The sequence below is a fragment of the Mustela lutreola genome, chromosome 10, assembly GCF_030435805.1.
Source record: "Mustela lutreola isolate mMusLut2 chromosome 10, mMusLut2.pri, whole genome shotgun sequence".
In the NCBI taxonomy this organism is placed as follows: domain Eukaryota; kingdom Metazoa; phylum Chordata; class Mammalia; order Carnivora; family Mustelidae; genus Mustela; species Mustela lutreola.
This window is the reverse complement of record NC_081299.1, coordinates 341,227-358,575: the sequence shown is the minus strand read 5'-3', so window position 1 is coordinate 358,575 and position 17,349 is coordinate 341,227. Positions and strand designations below refer to the sequence as shown.

The 17,349-nt window shown below is 60.7% G+C and overlaps 2 protein-coding genes across 13 annotated transcripts in view; one reads left to right on the top strand and one right to left on the bottom strand.

Moving 5' to 3' along the window:
• Nucleotides 1-1,857: 1,857 nt before the first annotated feature.
• TNFRSF18 (TNF receptor superfamily member 18) lies at nt 1,858-8,276 on the top strand. 2 transcript variants are annotated; one of them, XM_059138218.1, is made up of 5 exons: nt 1,858-3,509; nt 4,322-4,441; nt 5,328-5,415; nt 5,575-5,777; nt 5,846-8,276. In XM_059138218.1, exons 1-5 carry the CDS (start codon nt 3,206-3,208, stop codon nt 5,965-5,967), a joined length of 837 nt encoding a protein of 278 aa, XP_058994201.1. In that variant the 5' UTR covers nt 1,858-3,205; the 3' UTR covers nt 5,968-8,276. The 2 variants fall into 2 exon arrangements, with proteins under 2 accessions (XP_058994201.1, XP_058994202.1); XM_059138219.1 differs by having other exon boundaries at nt 1,859-3,509; nt 4,325-4,441; nt 5,846-8,273.
• Nucleotides 8,277-10,087: 1,811 nt separating this feature from the next.
• The window catches only part of TTLL10 (tubulin tyrosine ligase like 10), a 56,112-nt gene continuing 48,850 nt past the window's right edge, over nt 10,088-17,349 (bottom strand). For all 11 annotated transcript variants that reach the window (XM_059138176.1, XM_059138178.1, XM_059138175.1 and 8 more), the window contains 3 exons: nt 13,047-13,163; nt 12,671-12,764; nt 10,088-12,298 (listed from right to left, as the gene is read on the bottom strand). In XM_059138176.1, the coding sequence (XP_058994159.1) occupies nt 11,868-12,298; nt 12,671-12,764; nt 13,047-13,163 (642 nt within the window). In that variant the 3' untranslated portion in view covers nt 10,088-11,867. The remainder of the gene's footprint in view (nt 12,299-12,670; nt 12,765-13,046; nt 13,164-17,349) is intronic.

The window sequence follows — 17,349 nt, the reverse complement described above, 5'->3', positions numbered from 1 at the left end:
CCTGGGGTGAATGCTGAAAAACCCCGATGCCGATGCCCATCGACAGTAGAGTCCCACAGACAAGGACTTGTCCGTGACCATGGTGCCCCTCCTGCTGGGTTGCCAGGCCAGATGGTGAGCGTCCTTCGCAGCTGCTGGGTGACCTGAAGCCAAAGGCACTGCGGCCAGCGCAAGACTCTGGCCCTGATGTCGGCCGAGCCCTGGCCACCAGCCCTCCTTGTTTCCTGGGCCATCTTTCTCCCCAGGGTCACCCCAGAGGCCCATCCAATGTGTCTTCAAACCTCTGAGCCCTCTGCCCCGGGGCCTGGACGCTGCCAGGGGAGGACAGAGAGCCGTCCCATGCTCAGCCCCACTGAGTTCCCCGTGTTCTGGGGGGGGACGCAGCAGTGGACAAAACAACGTGAGCCGTACCCTCCGCGCAGGCGGCAAACCCGCACCCTTGATCTGGGGACAGTGGTCACCAGCATAGTGTGGAGGCTGCAGAGAAGTGCTAGGGGACCTGGTAGAGGAGCAGGGTCGGGGCAGGGTCGGGGCAGGGTCGGGGTCAGATCCTGCACCTGAGGCCTCCCCCCCACACCTCCAGCTTTTCCCTCAGCCAGGACACCCTCCGCTCACCTGGCAGCTCCACACCTGCCGTGGGCCAGATTCATCTTCTCTCTGCTTCTACACCAGCCCTAAGCACTCTCCAGCCCCTCCCCCCACCTGTCTGCTGAAAACCCTCACACTGTCTCCACCCCAGGCCCTGCATGACCCCAGGCCTGGGCCTCGAGCTAGGGCTCTGCCCAGCATCCGCTGTCCCCCTCTGCGCCCCCACCCCGTCCCCACCCGGCCCTGCTGTCGGGTCCCCTTCTGCAGGCACCACCCGCCTCTGGTTCTGCCTGGCCTCCGTGAGGGGCCGGCTGCTAACAGGAACAGGGGACACGTGTGAGCGGGAAGAGCTGATAATGCAGAAGTGTGGTGAGCGGCCTAGGGCCCTGGAAAACACAGCAGATAAAGATCGCCGCTCCCCTGGCTGCCCAGCTCTAGAGGCTCTCCTCGTCCCCAGAGCCTGTGGCTGGGTTGGTGGGGGTGGGGTGGGGCTTCCGGAGGGGCTGAGGCAAGAAAGATGCAGGCACTGACGCTGGGCTGACGTCACTCCTGCCTTCCGAGGGCCCTTGCTCAGAAGCCGCTATCTCTGTGGGCATTGAACGTGGGCTGTTTGCTTTGTGTGCAGCTGTGGGCGGCAGCCACGGAGGAATCTTCCTCTCCTGCCCGCCCACGGGCCCTTCCCGTGGACTTTTTCTGCACGGAGCTCCTCCTGCCTAGCTCACCTTCACTCCTCCCCACTGTTTCCAGAAGCTTCTAACCGTGTCCCCGCTTCCAGAAGGAGCAGCTGACCCATGGCACAGTCTGACAAGCATCATTTGTAGGGTATCGATCATGTGTTCCTGGGCCACAGTATATCGCGAACTTACCAGAATTGGGGCGACCCTGTACTGCCCCAAACCTGACCCCTCAGGTCTTTGAAGTGAGCAGCAGATGAAGGTCTAGAACTGCGGGTTCTGGGCGTGGATTCCCGCTCTGGATTCCCGCTCTATCCCCGCGCTCAGACCCATCTCCTGGAGTGGGAGATCCCAGGGCTCCGCGGAGCCTCGGGCAGCCTGGAGCTACAGCCCACCCGAGAGCCTCCTCACTTCCCTGCACCACCAGGTTTGCCCCCTGCGGAGGAGCCGTGTATCCTGGGACCTGGCGAGCTGAGTCACCCATGGCTAATTCCTGTCCATTCCCTCAGGAAAGGAACAGCTGCCCATCAGGCCGGGTGGCAGCTGCAGGCCTCAGAGACCAGTACCTCCAGCCCAGAGCCGTAAGCACAGTCCCACTCCTGAGACCCAGGCCCCAGGGAGGCTCACGGGAGGAGGCAGGGCCCCAGAAGCCCTCTGTGCCGCACGGGGAAGCTGAGGCGGCGCGGGATGGGACAGTCTCACGGTGAGTTGCAGGCACAGAAAATTGGGTCAGGGGCTGGCCCTCCACTGCCCCGGGATGACCAGATTCGTCTGGAGAGGTCTGGGTGGGAACCAGCCCAGCAGTCTGTGCCGGGACCTGAGCAGACCACCTGGAGGTTTAGTCAATGCCCAGACCTCTCCTTACTAGCGGCCTGTCCTGAGATCTGAGGAGGTCCTTGGGTTGGGAGGTGAGGGGTGGCTCCTGAGAGCTGTAAGCTGTGAGTGTGTGTGTGCGTGAGAGTGTGTGAGTGTGCGTGTGCATGTGTGAGTGTGTGTGTGAGTGTGCGTGTGTGTGTGTGTGACCTGGAGCCTGGTCAGACCTTGTTGGCCAAGTGAGGGGGTGTGTCCTGATCCCCAGAAAGTAAGGGGGCATTGTCCCCATCCCTGGAAAATGGGGGGCCTCTTGGTGTGGGGTAGGACCATGATGTTCTGGGGTCTGTAGGGTTCGCAGAGGACAGGTAGTTGGAGATCTTTAAAAGCCCTTGGGGCTCTCCTGAGGAAGTTGGGGCAGGGGTAGGGGAAACAGCCAGACACGGAGGGGACACAGCGAGGGAAGCGTCCCCAGCCAGACCGTCCTCCTGGGGGTCCCTGCGCCAGCACACCCGTGGGCACTACCCACCGCAGGGCGCCGTCTGCACTTAGCACCTGCAGTGCCCGCCTGATGGGCTGCAAGTCTAGAACAGAAAACATCTCCCACCTGCTCCCTTCCAGTCCAGCCCTGCGAGGGCACCGGTGCAAGCTATGTTCAGGGTCTACCCCCCCCCCCCACATGTGGGGGCATATTCAGCTTCCGGGTAGGAATTCCTGGACCAGAGGGCAGGGACACTTAGGAACCCCCAGGTGACCACCCCTGCGCGGGCCGCACACAGTCTCCTGGAGGCCCCACCCCCTGTGGTTGTGCGCTGCCAAGGGCAGAGACCCGCGGGCTCCCCTGACTTGGAAAACGATCCTAATACTGAGAGCAGCTCTGGGTTCCCATCCGGCGTGAGGGGCAGCCGCCGAGATTTCCCGCGTGCCCCTGCCCCCCCCCGTCCCCCTCCCGCCTGGCCCTTTGTTCCAGCGGCCGCGGGGCTCCCACGGGCTCCAGGGCCCGGGTCTACTGAGGGTCCCACACGGCTGTGCCTTCTGCGGTTTGGACAAAGCTCCAGCCACACGTCACCGCTGCGGTCACACGGAGCCGTCGCTGCGACCCCCGGTGCTCCGCCCGCCCGTTGAATCGGGGGATGCCGGGGGTCACGGGCGTCGGATGCGAACCGTTTCTCCCCGCTCCCGGCATTTGGGCCTGCGGGGCGGGGTCTGGGCGTGCCCGGATGGGGGCGGGGCGGGGCCCATCCCCTAAAGTCTCCCGGCCCCGTCCCGCCATGGGTGCCATGGAGGCGAGGGGCGCGCTCGCGGCCCTGTGCGGCGTCACGCTGCTCTGCGCCCTGGGCCTGGGCCAGCGCCCCGCCGGGGTTCTGAGCTGCGGCCCCGAGCGCCTACTGCTTGGAACCGGGACGGACGCGCGCTGCTGTCGCCCGTGCGTCCAGGGTAAGGCGCGCGGGGAGCCTGTCTCGGAGCGCAGCAGCGCCGCCGCGCCCTCTCCCTGTGCTCGGACCCGGCCTCCACGGCGTGGCGGGCAGATCTTCTGGGTCCGGAGCCCAGGGACCCTGGGCAATGGGTGAGGGGCGTGTAGCAGAGGGGAGCTCAGCTCGGGCCAGGGGCCATGTGGGGAGCCAGGGGTTAGGGGGTGAGAGCCTTCCCCAAGGAGAGTCTTGGGTCCCAAGGCGGAGGAAAGCTGTCCCAGCTCTTACTGAGCGGCTTCTGCCCCTCAGGCCAGCACAAGTTCTGCCCCACCTCTGCCTCGGACCTGCCTCTATGGGTGAGGGGCGAGGGGCATGTGCCCGCCTGGGGACAAATACTGCAGGGAAAACAGCCCAGAGTGTCACCCTGCTGAAGCCTGGGGGTTGAGAAGGGGGATCTCTGAGAGTCCCAGTCTCAGTGCGGCAGGCGGGGACAGGCAGGAGGAAAGGGGAGAGGGAGTAGGTCCCCCAGGCGGCCCCCTTGCCCAGCAGGGACATGTTCTGGTCACATGCCAAGTCACAACCACCCTGGGTGGGAGCAGCTTCAAGGCAGTGGGGGACACAGCCAGGTCACAGGGGTGCCTGTGGGGGAGGGAGACAGCGGGACCCCACTGGGGTGCTGGCTCCCAGACAGGAGCCCTCTGACCTCTAAGGGTGACTAAGGGTGGAGGTGTGGATGGCCCATTCCCTCTGGGGGGCCCTGGTGGGGTGGTGGGGGGAGTCCTGAGGAGGGAGGGGCTTGGCCCAGCTGTTGAGAGGGCTGGCTTTTCTCCGGCTCAGCAGAGCCCTGCTCTGAGGTGGACTGCACGTGTGTGGAGCCCGGGTTCCACTGCGGGGACCCCCAGTGCACCAGCTGCAAGCATCATGCCTGCCCGCCGGGCCAGGAGGTGCGGCCCCATGGTGAGTCGGCGGCAGCTGCGGCCTGAGCGGGTTGGGGGTCTGACCGGGGCCCAGCCAGAGCTCACGGCGGTGGGTGTGTGGCGAGCGCCACGAGGGTGTGGAAGGAAGTGCCTGTGTGTGGCGGGTACGTGCGTGGCCTCTGGGCAGGCAGGCTCCGGCAGCTCCGTGGCAAAGCCCAGGTGGGTGTGGCCGTTGGCTGCCTGTCGTCTGGACCCAGATGGGGTCCCGGCACCCCCGCGGCTGCAGCGAGTCCTGCCCTCTCTTCGCAGGCTTCCGGTGCAGCTCCAGGGCATTCCTCAGGGCTGGTTGGGGGAGTCCTGGGGGTGTCCACGGGCTGTCTGGCCAGTCCTCCCTGTACCCTGTATGTTTGTGTGGGGACACGCCCGCCCCTTCTTGCCCTGTCTGGGGGGCAACCTTTTCCTGGAAGCAGCAGCTCAGATTCTCCTGGGGCCTGTTTACCTGCTGGGAGGGGCCTGGTGTAGCCTGAGGGCCCTCGTGGCACAAGCCTCACCTTCTGTCTCCGGGACCCAACCTGGCCGCTTGCCCTCCCGGCTGCTGGACCAAGTGTAAGGCCTGGCCTGATTCTGGCCTGGTTTCTACTTCTGCCCCTTCTGGGCTCCCTTACCTCCAGCCTCCAGTGGACAGGCCCCTGCACTCCCCTCCTCTCCCAGATCCCCCAGGGACCCCCACCAGCTCAGGGTCACAGCCTTGGGGTCCCCCCAAGTCTGCCTTGCCCACAGATGGTTGCCCTGGAATGGGGCACACCTGAGCCCTGATTTTGGGCCTCAGTCTCGCAGGCGTCAGAGACCTGTTGGACCCAGGCCCCAGGCCCCAGGGACCCTGTCTCACCTACCCCAGCAAATCCCAGCGGTCTGTCTGTCTCCAGGGAACTTCGATTTCGGCTTTGAGTGTGTCGATTGTGCCACAGGGACCTTCTCTGGAGGCCAGGAAGGTCGCTGCAGACCCTGGTCAGAGTGAGTGCTGGTGGGGCCTTCAGGTGGCTGGCCAGTTCCTGAGGGAGGGGCCTCTCCTGTCCTTCCTGGTGACCCGCCTCCCACTCGGAGGACAGCAGCCACGTGGAAGTCCCGCTCGGGTGGGCGAGGGCTGACGGAGGGCTCTTCTGTGTGTCCCAGCTGTTCCCAGTTTGGGCACCCCCCCGTGTTTCCCGGGAACAAGACACACAATGCCGTGTGTAGCCTGGGGCTGCCGCCCGCTGAGACGCACGACACACTGGCCATCGTCCTCCTCTCCGTGACCGCCTGCGTCCTGGTCCTGAGTGCGGCCCAGCTGGGCTTGCACGTCTGGCAGCTGAGACGGCAGCGCGTGTGGCCCCCAGGTCTGTTGTGCCCCTGGGGTGGGAGAGGTGGGTGCCTGGCCTGCCTGCTGACCGCAGCCGCTCTGCAGAGACCCAGCTGCTCCTGGAGGCACCGCCGCCTGCCGAGGACGCCTGCAGCTGCCAGCTCCCTGAGGAGGAGCGGGGGGAGCCGCTGCCCGAGGACAAGGGCCTGAGGCACCTGTGGGTGTGAGGCTGGCTGTCCTCCGACGGCCGACCCGGATTCGGACCCTCCCAGGACACGTCCCAGGGCTGGCCCGTGGGAACAAGGGCTCTGCATTCACTGTGGGGCCCCAGCTCTGGGCCCGGCCCTGCTCCCCTCGATGGTGGAAGTGGGTGGGGGGTGGTGTCAGTGACCAGTCCCCCAGACCATGCAGAAGAGGCAGCAGCTGTGGCCAGACCCCATGGGGCGTACAGCCGCAGCCGTGGCTGCTTCCCTCCCTTGCTGGCCCTGTTGGGGTTGTGATGTCTGTGGGCCCCTGGCTTCCAGGACAGGAGGCTGGGCCCGGTGCAGGACTGGGCTGCAGGCAGTGCTCAATAAACACTTGTCCAGCGACTTGAGTGGCCGTGTTCTGGGGTGGGCAGCGCAGGGAGACGAGGCCCCTACCAGTACCCCCCCACCCCGGCCGGCTCCTTCCAGCCGAGGCGGGGCCGGGGGTGGGGCAGAAGTCAGGGCCATTCTAGTCCTGGCCCAAGCGCTCAGCAGGGACCCTGGAAGGCTTCCTGGAGGAAGGGCAGCATGATGGACACGTGTCCTGTGTGCCTTTTTGCTGCCCTGTCCAAACCCCCCTCCCTGGCAGTCTGCCTGGTGTCTGGGACAGTTGGATTCTGTGCTCTGTGCTGGTCACACAGTCTGCTGGCTCCTGGGAGGGGTCTGTCCCTGTGTCATTCTGGCCCCAAGTCCAGGGCGAGGCCCGTTTCTCCAGGCAAGTCTTCCTGGTCAGGAGGGCAGCCTCTGCGGTCCCTGCCTTTGGCCCCCACCCTCTAGGCCAGACCTGCTGCTCGCCCCCACCACCTCCCGAGTCGCTCTAGGCTCCTGCCCATCGCAGCTGAGCCGTGTCCTCCAGCCTCCACACGGACCTGGCACCTGCAGCTTGATAAGGGCTTCTTGGCACTGCTGTCCAGGGTGTGGAAGGCCGGTGGGGGCTGGTCTTGACAGCAGGCCTGTCAGGCGCCAGCACGTGCCCACGGTCCCAGAGCTGCAGCGCCCCCACACCCCCCTTCCTGCCTGCCTGCCTCCCAGGAGGGCCCCCGGACTCACTGGCCCTCAGCCCCACTCAGTCCCGGTGGGCCGCAAGGAGGCGGCGGAGAGTGCTGCGTGTCTTATGCCCAGGCTCGTGACCCCCACCCCCTCCCCACCTCGGCGCAGTGTGGCCTCTCCACCCCTGGAAGGAGGGGTGCTGATGGTGCCTTCCTGAGTTCACTCACATGGGAAACATCCTCTCCGTGCCCGCTGGCTCCCAGGCCCTGGCACGCCCAGAGCCCGCGTTGCAGAAGAGGGTCTGGGCGAATTAGCTAATAAATGAGAGAGCGCAGGTCGACTGGCCGGGTGTCAGGGGACCGTGGGAGACACCATGCTGTGTTCCGGGGGCCCCAGCAGACTGCTCTGGGACCTGCTGGTCACGCCCCTGGCCCCTCTTCTGTCTCCAGGCTAGGTCTCCGCCTGCCCACCCCTGTCCCCCCTGCTTCAGGGGGCCAGCTCTCCTCTGGGCTTCTCTTGTCACCTGGGTCACTTGACAGTTCCACCCCCACCGGTGGGGCACATGGATGCTCAGGGCTTCCTGGACCCTCCACAGGGGCTCCCCAGCCCTGGCTCAGCAGTCCCGGTGGTGGTGGTGGCTGGGGGTGGGGGTTGGTGGGAGAGTCGGGTCGTCTGCAGTCACAGATCTTCTTCAGACGACACTCCGGCCTGCACACACCCAGGTCCTGCGAGACCTATCTGCCGGCTGACTCAGCGTGGAAACTCCCCATGGGGGGGGTCCCGTGTGGGGTGACAGCACCCCACCGTCAGCACGGGGCGGCACCAGGCAGGCTGGGAGATTCCAAGGCCCAGGTGGAGAACGGGGCCGAGGCTGGACGCGGCCAGCGGCCAGAGCGGGGGGGCAGGAGGGCTCAGGGGAACCCTTGCAGAGGCTGGATGGGTCCCTACTCTTTACCCCCCCATGCCGCTCCCAGAGACGCCCCCTCTCCTTCAACCCAGCTCCATCTGCCCACCCTGCTCCTGCCGTCCTCAGAGCCGCCAGAACCCCATGACTTGCAAGCTTGTGTGGGCCCCGAGGGCCCCCCAGCTCCGTGGACACGGAACAGGGAGGGAGTGCATGGAGAGACTTGGTCTCTGTGATTTATAGAACGACTGTTGGGTGAAGAGGGTCTGTGCATGGGGCGCCTGGGTGGCTCAGTGGGTTAAAGCCTCTGCCTTCGACTCAGGTCATGATCCCGGGGTCCTGGGATCGAACCCCACATCGGGCTCCGCTCTGCTCAGCAGGGAGCCTGCTTCCCCCCACCCTCTCTGTCTGCTTCTCTGCCTATTTGTGATCTCTGTCAAATAAATAAAATCTTTAAAAAAAGAAAAAAAGAGTCTGTGCAGGGCCCCCGGGGCTCAGGGGCTGGAGAAACAAGTGGAGACCCCAGGGCAAGGGTGGGCAGAGGCTGCCCCTGGGGGTTTTGGGTAGGTGAGGCCTGAGCAAGTCTATCCAGGCTCTGGGGGACGGAACTGTGGGTGGGCGACGGGGAGGGGCAGAGCCTGGGACAGTGGGGGGAAGGGTGGGGACCAGCGCTGAGGTAAGGGGCTGCTGAGAGGCTCCTGCCCCCTCCTACTCAGCCCAGCTTCCTGGAGTCGGGGCAGGTATGTGCCCAGGCAGACCACCTGTCCTCCTGGGTCACTGAGCCCCAAGAGGGACCCCACCATAAGACTCTGCCCAGGCCAGCTCCAGGCCCCGCTCTGCTTCTCCTGAAACCACCCCTCCACACACACACACAGCCCAGGCCCAGCTCTCCAGCTGTTCCGGAAAACCACAGCTCCTCCCCGGGGAGAGCAGTCCACGGTGTGTTCAACCTCAGATAAGGGCCTGAAGGCCGCCCGTGGTTCCCAGAAGAGCTTCCGGCCACGGCAGCTCCCACGCAGTCGCCACCCCTCACCTTGGTGGGAAAGGCTCCTGCCTCTCCCTTTACTGAGATCTGGACTCAGGCCGTGTGGGACCCCCTCAGCAGGACAGGGGCGGGGGACAATGCAACAGTCCTGGGGCAGCGTCCGGGAGCCGTCCAGAGGCGGGTGGTCCCTGGCTACCTACCAGGCGCTGGGATGTGCACCCATTGGTAAAACATGCCAGGCCTGGTCATGCAAGGGCTTTGACCAGGGCATGGGGCCATCACTCTTGGGCCCCCACCTCGTGGTTTTCAGAACATTCTGGAGCGAGCCACTCTTCCTCCAGTGGGGCTGAGCTCGGAGGTCTGAGAGGGACTGGCTCCCGGAGGCGCTAGGCCTGTGTTTCAGTAGGAGGCTGCACTGGGGCGGGCAGACAGCAGCCAAGGCCTCCGCCCCCACCTGGCTCAGGGTTCCAGGAAGCTTTGGGTGCTGAGGTGCTTTCCAGAGATGCGGATTCAGGCCTGGGGTGCTCCAGACCCCTTTCTCAGACACACACTCTCTGAAGGACACAGGCTTCGGGAGGGAGTGGGGGGGGGTGTGCTCAGAGACCTTGGGACTCCGTGGGATCTTTGGCTGAAACAGCCCCACGGCTGCTGGGAGGTGGTCAGCTGACCCCGTGGTGTCTCTGCTAGGGGCTAAAGGAAGCCCCAGTGGGCGCCAGGGGTAGGGCCCGCGCTGGGCGCAGGAATCCACCCAGAGGATTCAGGGATGGTGGGGGTCCCTGGGGGGTGCCTGGGTGAGAGCAGAAGGCACTGCTTGAACTCTCCACCCACCAGCAGGGCCCCAGGCACCCCCCCCCCCCGGAGGGGGAGCAAGGGAGAGGGAGGAAGGGGTGGGGGGAAGAGAGAGACACTCAGCTTTCAGGGCCTGTATTTGCCTTGAAAATCAAACTCCCGGCTGCTCGAGTCCCTGCGGGCCCTGACCCGTCTTCTGTGCCGCCTGTCATGTCATCTGGACGCTGGGATCCACGGCGCACCTCCAGATGCTCGGGTGCCCTGGGCCACAGCACCCCAAACTCCATCTCTGGCCTTCCTCTTCCTGGCGGTCCTTCCGGCTCTGGCTGGCGAGGGCCCTTCGGGGCCACATGCGAGCGGGGTGGGGCTGGGGGATCCAGATAGGGGGCAGGGGGGTGGCCATCCCCTTTGGGGCTTTGGACGAACAGCGGTGGTTCTTGGGAAACTTCATTTATTGACATTTGGGCTCTCAAGGGGGTGCCAGGGACTCCAGAGCAGCAGACATGCCTTTGGGGGAGCCCGAGGAGGGGGGGCAGGCTGTCACTGGGGCCTCAGGCTGCTCCGTGAGCGCCACGTCGATGATGCTCTGGGGATGGCACCACTGGGCCACGTCAGGAGCCATGACTGTGTGTGGGGCAGTGGCCCATGGGGCTTGCAGAGCTGACGGCGTGTCAGGAAGGGGTGAGTGAAGCATGTGAGCTGGGACATGGGGCACAGAGGTCCCAGGGGCTGTGTCAGGAAATGTGGAGTGGCCTGGATGCCAGCAGGGAACGTAGCCTGGACCCCAAAGGTGCAGGTGTGCGTCTCACAAGGGCCTGGGTGCCCTTGGCGTGCCCAGGAGGGGCACCCCCTCCTGCACACGCACGCCGGTCCTCTCCCCCCCCTGGCTTTCAGAGCACAGAGCACAGAGCCGACAGATGCAGCTGCACAGCGGCCCATGGCTGAGCTCGGCCGGTCCCAAGGAAGGACCACCAGACATGCTGGGAGGGAGATTAGGGCTCCTGGACCCCAGGCCCATGGTGATGTGTACTTCTTGACTTTGGTCTGGGGACCCCATATCCTAGAGTGCAACAAAGTACATTGGGGTGGCAGGGGTCCTGCAAGTGGTCTGGGAGGGATGGGAGATGCCAGTCCCTGCCTTGGCGACGCTCTTCTGCTCCGGGGCCTGAGACATGCTGGCGCACAGTGCCCCCTAGTGGTGCCCCCCAGCAGTGGCTGAACCGCAGACCCCTGTGGACCCCAGGTCCCACCAGCTCTCCAGTGCAGAACAGAGAGCGGGTTCCAGCAGCCCCTGACCCGGTGGGTCAGGAGGAGGGCATCTGTGACTCGGTGGTAACCATTTGCTGGGGTGAGGGACAGGAGCGCACGAGGGAGCAGAGGAGGTGTACAAGCTGGTGGGGGTATGGGCTGGTGGCTGGGGGTTGGGCTGCCGGGACCCCAGCATCTGGCCTGGGAAGGTGTGGCGGCTGGGGGGAAGGGAGAGGGGATTATTGGTGGCTCTGGACATCTAGAGGTAGCAGGAGGCCTGGACACATCCGAGGCCCTAAATCTCCCTCAACTACAGGGCTGGGCCTATGAGGAATGGGAACACTGAAGCCATGCATGGCTTGGCCTGGGTGGGGCCAGTGCTGGCCCAGCACGTCCCTCGGGGCTGCCCTGCGGTGGCCATGTGCCCCTCACCCGCAGCCTAGGTGCTCAGCCTCTGTGGGATCTTAGGGGCCATGGGAGGCAAAGGGGGGTGCAGAGCCCCGGCGTGGGCTCTGAAGGCCCAGAAAGGGGCTGGGCCGGGGCAGGGTGAGGGCAGCCCCCTCTGCTGGGTGTGAGGGAGCCCTCCTTTCCATGGGGACCCGAGAGTCCGGCAGTAGGGGCTGCGTGGGTTGTGGGGCTGCGGGAGCTCTTCCTGTCAGTCCCAGAGGGAGTCGGGTGATAGGAGCCCAGGCCCTGCCGGGGGGCCGCCAGGAGGGCGGAGGGGAAGGCTGTGGGGAGCTCCTCCCCTCCCAGTAGGGCAAACTCCCCAGCCCGCTGCCCTAATCCCCCCACCCCAGCCCCCAAGGACAGATCCCAGCAGTGGACTAGGGGCCTGTGGGGCAGAGGCAAGGGCGTGGCGAAGGAGCCACAGGGGGGCACCGGGGGCTGGGGCCGCGATCCTCAGCCGAGGCGCTTTGTAACAAAGTAGCCTTTATGGGTCCCGCGGGGGCGCCGGCGGCCCGCCCGCTAGGAGCCGCGGAGCCCCGCGTTCTTGCGCCCCGCCGCCAGCCCCGGGGAGGGCTCTCGCGCCGGGTCCCCAGCGCCCGCGCGCGGCCGCTCGGCCCCGGGCTCCCCGCTCTGGGCGCCGTCGGGGCCGGGGCCGGGCGGTCGGGGCCGCCTCTGCGCCGAGGGCGGCCGCCTGTGCGCGCCTCCGGGGCTCCGGGGCAGCGCGGGCCTGCGCGCGCCCGGCCTGTCGACGGCGCGGGGCGGAGGTGGCTTCGAGCAGTCGGCCTCGCCGGCTGGCCGTGGGGGCGGCGGGCGGAGGGCGCCGCGGGGGCCCCCCAGGCGCGGCCACAGGTCCGCCTCGCCGTTGTGCAGGAGCGCGAAGCGGCGCTGGGAGAGCAGAGGCAGCATCTTCTGGTGGCGCAAGCTCTTCTGAAAGGTCTCGATTGCCAGGTCTGGGGGCGGCGGGGGAGGGGGTGAGCGGGGGCATTGGCTGCCGGGACGTGGGGGCGGCGGGGACGCAGCGCCCGCTCCCCCCGTGGGGTGGAGGTTCTGAGGCCCGGCGGGGTTGGGGGTGAGAGCGCCGAGGGGCGGGACCCAGCTGGGGACGAGGTGTGGCCGGCACCAGGGTGGTGGGGAGGGTGGGCAGGGCCGCCCTTCTCCTGCGGGGCCTGAGCAGAGGGTGCGGTGTCCACGTAGGTCCTCTGGATGTTGGAGAACCAGGTTTGCGGGCGTGTGAATTTGGGGAGAAGGGGGTCTGGCACACCCACAGCTGGGCAAGCAGGGAGGGGCCTGTTTGAGGGTCTGGGGGTTGCAGAGGGCCTCACCCAGCGTCTCCATGACCACGCCTGGTATCACCTCCTTCAGGACTTCACAGTTGGTGTGCAGGGCGGGGTTGGAGTTCATTTCCAGTAGCCACACCTGGGCCCAACACTGGTTAGCATCGTCCCCACACATCACGTGGCCCAGGGAAGGCTGTAGCCTTGGTCCCCATTAGGGCGAGTGATCCTGGGGAGCCCCTTTTCTGTGGCCTCACTGCTCCTATTTGCCCAAGGAGCCAAGGCTCTGGCGGGGGGGCACTGCTCCAGCTCGGCAGGGGTGGCGGAGTCTGCCCCGGCGCATGGGCTTGCCTGCGGGCTCAGGATATGCACTGGGGGCCCCTACCTACCAAACCCCACTGGTCCCAGGAAACTGCAGAAGTACCTTGAAGTTCTCATCAATCAAGAAGTCACAGCCAATGAGGTCAAAGTAGCCCAGCTTGCAGTGGAGCTTGGACTTGACAGCCTGGAAGCAGTGGGCCATGATCTGCTGCATCCGCTTCTGAGGGGGCGCAGGGAGGGGTGACATCCAGTCACCCCCTGGTTACACCTCCCAGCCTGAGCAGCGACCACCACACCCCTCACCTGTGCTCCCACCTGCACGGCTACACACCTGCTCACACTTTCACACTGAGTCACAGGCTCACAGCAAGAAACTCATTCACTCTTGTTTTATTCTCTCAGCAAACATGTGGAGCTGCTCCTTCATGGCAGGGACTGGGGGACGGGAGTGAAGAGAACTTTGAGCAGCTCACTCACAGCAGGAGAGAGAAAACAAATGCGACATGTAAACACACAAATACACATGTATATTATGTGCAGCATATCAAGAAGTGCTGATGAAGAAAACGAAACCGGGTTGGGGGGTTCTAGGGTGTGGGTGTTGGGCCTCGGTGAGGAAATAGTGAGCGGACTGAAGACTGAATGGAAGGTCTGTGGGATAGGGGTGGGGAGTTTGGGGGAAGGGCAGCAGCTGTAAGTGCGAGTGTGTGTCGTCTGTGTCGAGGTGTTGGGGGAAGAGAGCGAGGCGGCCGTGGCTGCAGCAAGCCGGAGGGCAGCAGGAGTGAGTGCCCACTGGCTGCTCTGCTGAGAGAAATGGAGGGCGTTGTTGGGAGTTGGTGGAGGTACTGGGCTGGTTCGGAATGTATTTTGAGGCAGAGCTGACCTGACTGGTTTATGAATGGGTTATGAGCTGTGAAAGAGCTATCCCTAAGTCTTTGGTCTAAAACTCTGCAGGGACGAAGCCCCCATCCCTGGGAAGAGGAGGAGAACAAGGGAGTCTGAGATGTTGAAGAGCTTGCAGATGGCTGTTGATAAGCTCTGGGATGTAAGGCGTCCGGTCAGGGCCAGATGTTTAACTGTGGAGCCAGGAGACTTTCATTACCAATGGTGCAGATAAAGAGCAGAGCCCTGGGCCTCCAGAGAGCAGTAGTTGGGATGTGGGGGGCCCAGAGCAGGGTGCCAAGAGGGAGTGGGCAAGGCCCTGGAAGCCGGAGGGAGAAACACGAGGGAACGAACAGCTAGTCCAAACTGGCTGACACATCAGGGAAAAGGAAGACCCGGAACCGACCCACAGGTTTGGCAACAGGAGCTCACTGGGGGCCGCAGCGAGTGTCTCAGTGGCGGAACCAGCCCACTGGAGTGGGTCATGGATTCAGCACAATGGCAGAGAAAGGACATCGGAAAATAAGTCACTCCATAAAAGCCACCAAACAAAACAACCTGGCAAAAATAATCAGAATCAACTTTTTCAGAACCCTGGAAACTAACCAAAGGCTTGCAGCAACCTGAGGAGTGTTTGTGAAGAAAAATCTTGAATCTTGGTAAGAAGACCAAGCTTTGTAGCATTTTAACTTGCCTTGGTTTTATCCCTACTTCCCAACTTGGTGCTAGACTTGAAAAAAGTCTGCATTCTCAGTCCTGGGGATAGCAGAATGGAGTTGACTTGCAAAAAAAATCGTAAAAAATAGTAGCTACTTGTGATCTCTCTGCTGGCCTCCCCAGAAGACTGCACTTGCAAGGAACTAAAATAAAATATGGGCCTGATATCCTACCAGACAGAGAATATCGGGGAAGGGGTGGGTGTTATAAAAGGTGACCACACAGAAGTTCTGGATTTGAAAAACATAGTAAATAAAAAATGAAATTCAAGGAGCTTAACAGTTGTTCGAAGATAGGTCAATCGAGATTATCCAGTCAGGGGAACAGAAAAAAGGGAATGAAGAAAAAAGAAACAAAGCTACAGAGGCTGGTGAGACACCATCAAGCAGACCACCATATGTAAGGGGCATCCCAGAAGGAGAAGGGATTAAGAGGCAGGAAGAATAGTTGAAGAAATAATGATACAAAACTTCCCAAATTTGATTAAAAAAAAAAACCAAACAAACAAGAGGTCTACACACCAAAGAAGGTCACCAATTAGGATAAACTCAAAGAGATCCAGCGTATCATAAGCAAACTTTCAAAAAGACAAAGAGAGAAGTGATGAGTCATAAGGGGTCCTTGATAGGATTCACAGCCAGATTCTCATCAGAAACCATGGATTCCAGAAGACAGTGGAATGACCTATTCAAACGCTGAAAGGAAAAACTGTCAACCAGGAGTTCTACATCTGACGGGCACACAATGTACACAGCTGTAATCTGTGAAAATAGCAGCATGAAGGGAGGGGAAGAACTATATGGGAACGAGGGTTTTTGTAGTTTTTTTAATACTATGGAAATTAACTTGGTATTAATCCAAACTAAACTGTTATAGATTAAGAGGTTAATGGTAACCCTCAGGGCAACAGCCAAGAAAATAATTGAAAACCATATAATAAAAGAAATGACACTAGATATGATACGCTAGGAGATATGTGTTTACTACAACAGGAGGCAATAATGGAGGAATTGAGAAGCAAAATAGATGTGATGTGTAGAAAACAAGTAGAAAGTAGAAGATGTAAGTCTTACCTACCAGTAACTGTATCAAATGTAAATGGATTAAACTTTATAATTACACAGCAGAGATGGGAAGAATGCATTAAAAAACACAACCCTTGATATCCTATCTATAAGATTCAAAGACCCAGGACGAAAGTCAAAGGACTTTCATGCAAACAGTAGCGAAAGAGCCGGAATGACTATACGGATACAGATTTCAAGACAAAATAAGAAAATAAATTTTAAGACAAAAATTGTTTCTAGAGAAGGAAAAGGACACTGTATAATATTATATCCAGAAGATGTAATAATTCAAACACACGTGCACCTGACAACAGATCCTCAATATACATGAAAGGAAAACAGAACTGAAGGGCGACACGGACAGTTTAACAGCAGTGGGAGACCAATACCACACTTTCAACGTTGGGTAGAATATTTAGACCAAAGCTCAGCAAGGAAACAGAAGACTCTATAACCCAAGCAGACTACCGGCGTCTGCAATAGCAGAGTGTGTTCCGTGTGTGCTCTTCTCAAGTGAACATGGAACATTCTCCAGGGTGAACAAAATGTTAGGACAGAAACCAAGTTTCCATAATTATGAAAAGGTTCAAAACATATAAAGTATATTCTCTGACCACAGTGAAATGAAATTAAAAATCTGCTAGAAGGAGGGGCACCTGGGTGGCTCAGAGGGTTAAAGCCTCTGCCTTCAGCTCAGGTCATGATCTCAGGGTCTTGGGATCGAGCCCCACATCGGGCTCTCTGCTCAGTGGAGAGCCTGCTTCCCCCGCCTTCTCTGTCTGCCAAATAAATAAATAAATAAAATATTAAAAAAAAAATCTGCGAGAAGGAAAATTGGAAAATCCACAAGTTTGTGGAAATTAAATAGCACACCCCTTAACAACAAATGAAATGAAGATAGAACATAGAGCCTTATGCATTGTGGTAAAATCAATGCTTGGGGGAAATTTATGGCGGTAAACACCTATAAAAAAACAGGAAGAAAGACCTCAGATCGATAACCTAGACTTAAACCTTAATAAACTAGAAAAAGAAGAGAAAATCCAAAGGAAGAAAAATAATGGGTATAAATGGATGAGAGAATAGAGAACAATAAAGAAAATAAATGACACCAAAAGCTAGTTTATTGAAAAGAAAAGTGGACAAACTCATAGCTAGATTGACCGAGAAAACAGAGAAAACACTCAAGAAATAAAGGAAGACCTTACGTAGAGATGAAAATAATTATAAAAAGGACTATAATTCATAGAACTCTATGAACAATTGTATTCCCAATCAAACTAGATAACTTGAAAGAAATGCACAAACTAACAGCTCGACCCAATAAGAAACAGAAAATCTGAATCACCTATGACCAGCACAAGACAAGTCGGTCACTAAAAACCTTCCCACAAAGAAAAGGCCAGGCTCAGGTGGCTTCACTGGAGAAGTCTTCCAAATATTTAGAGAATTAACACGAACTCTTCACAAACTTTCCAAAAAAGAAGAGAAAGAAACACATCCCAAGCACGCAGGAGAGTGCTACAGACCAGTATGGCTGGTGTGTGTAGACACAGACACACTCGTTGAAATGCCAGCAAACCACATCCAGCAGCGTGCTTGCACGTTAGCAGATCACGTCTGAGTGTGATTTACGCCAAAATGCAGGAGTGATTCTGTGCATGAAAACCAGTCGGTGTAATACAACACACTCGCAGAGTGAAGGAAGTAGCAGCTGTCAGAACAGTGTACCCTGGCTCG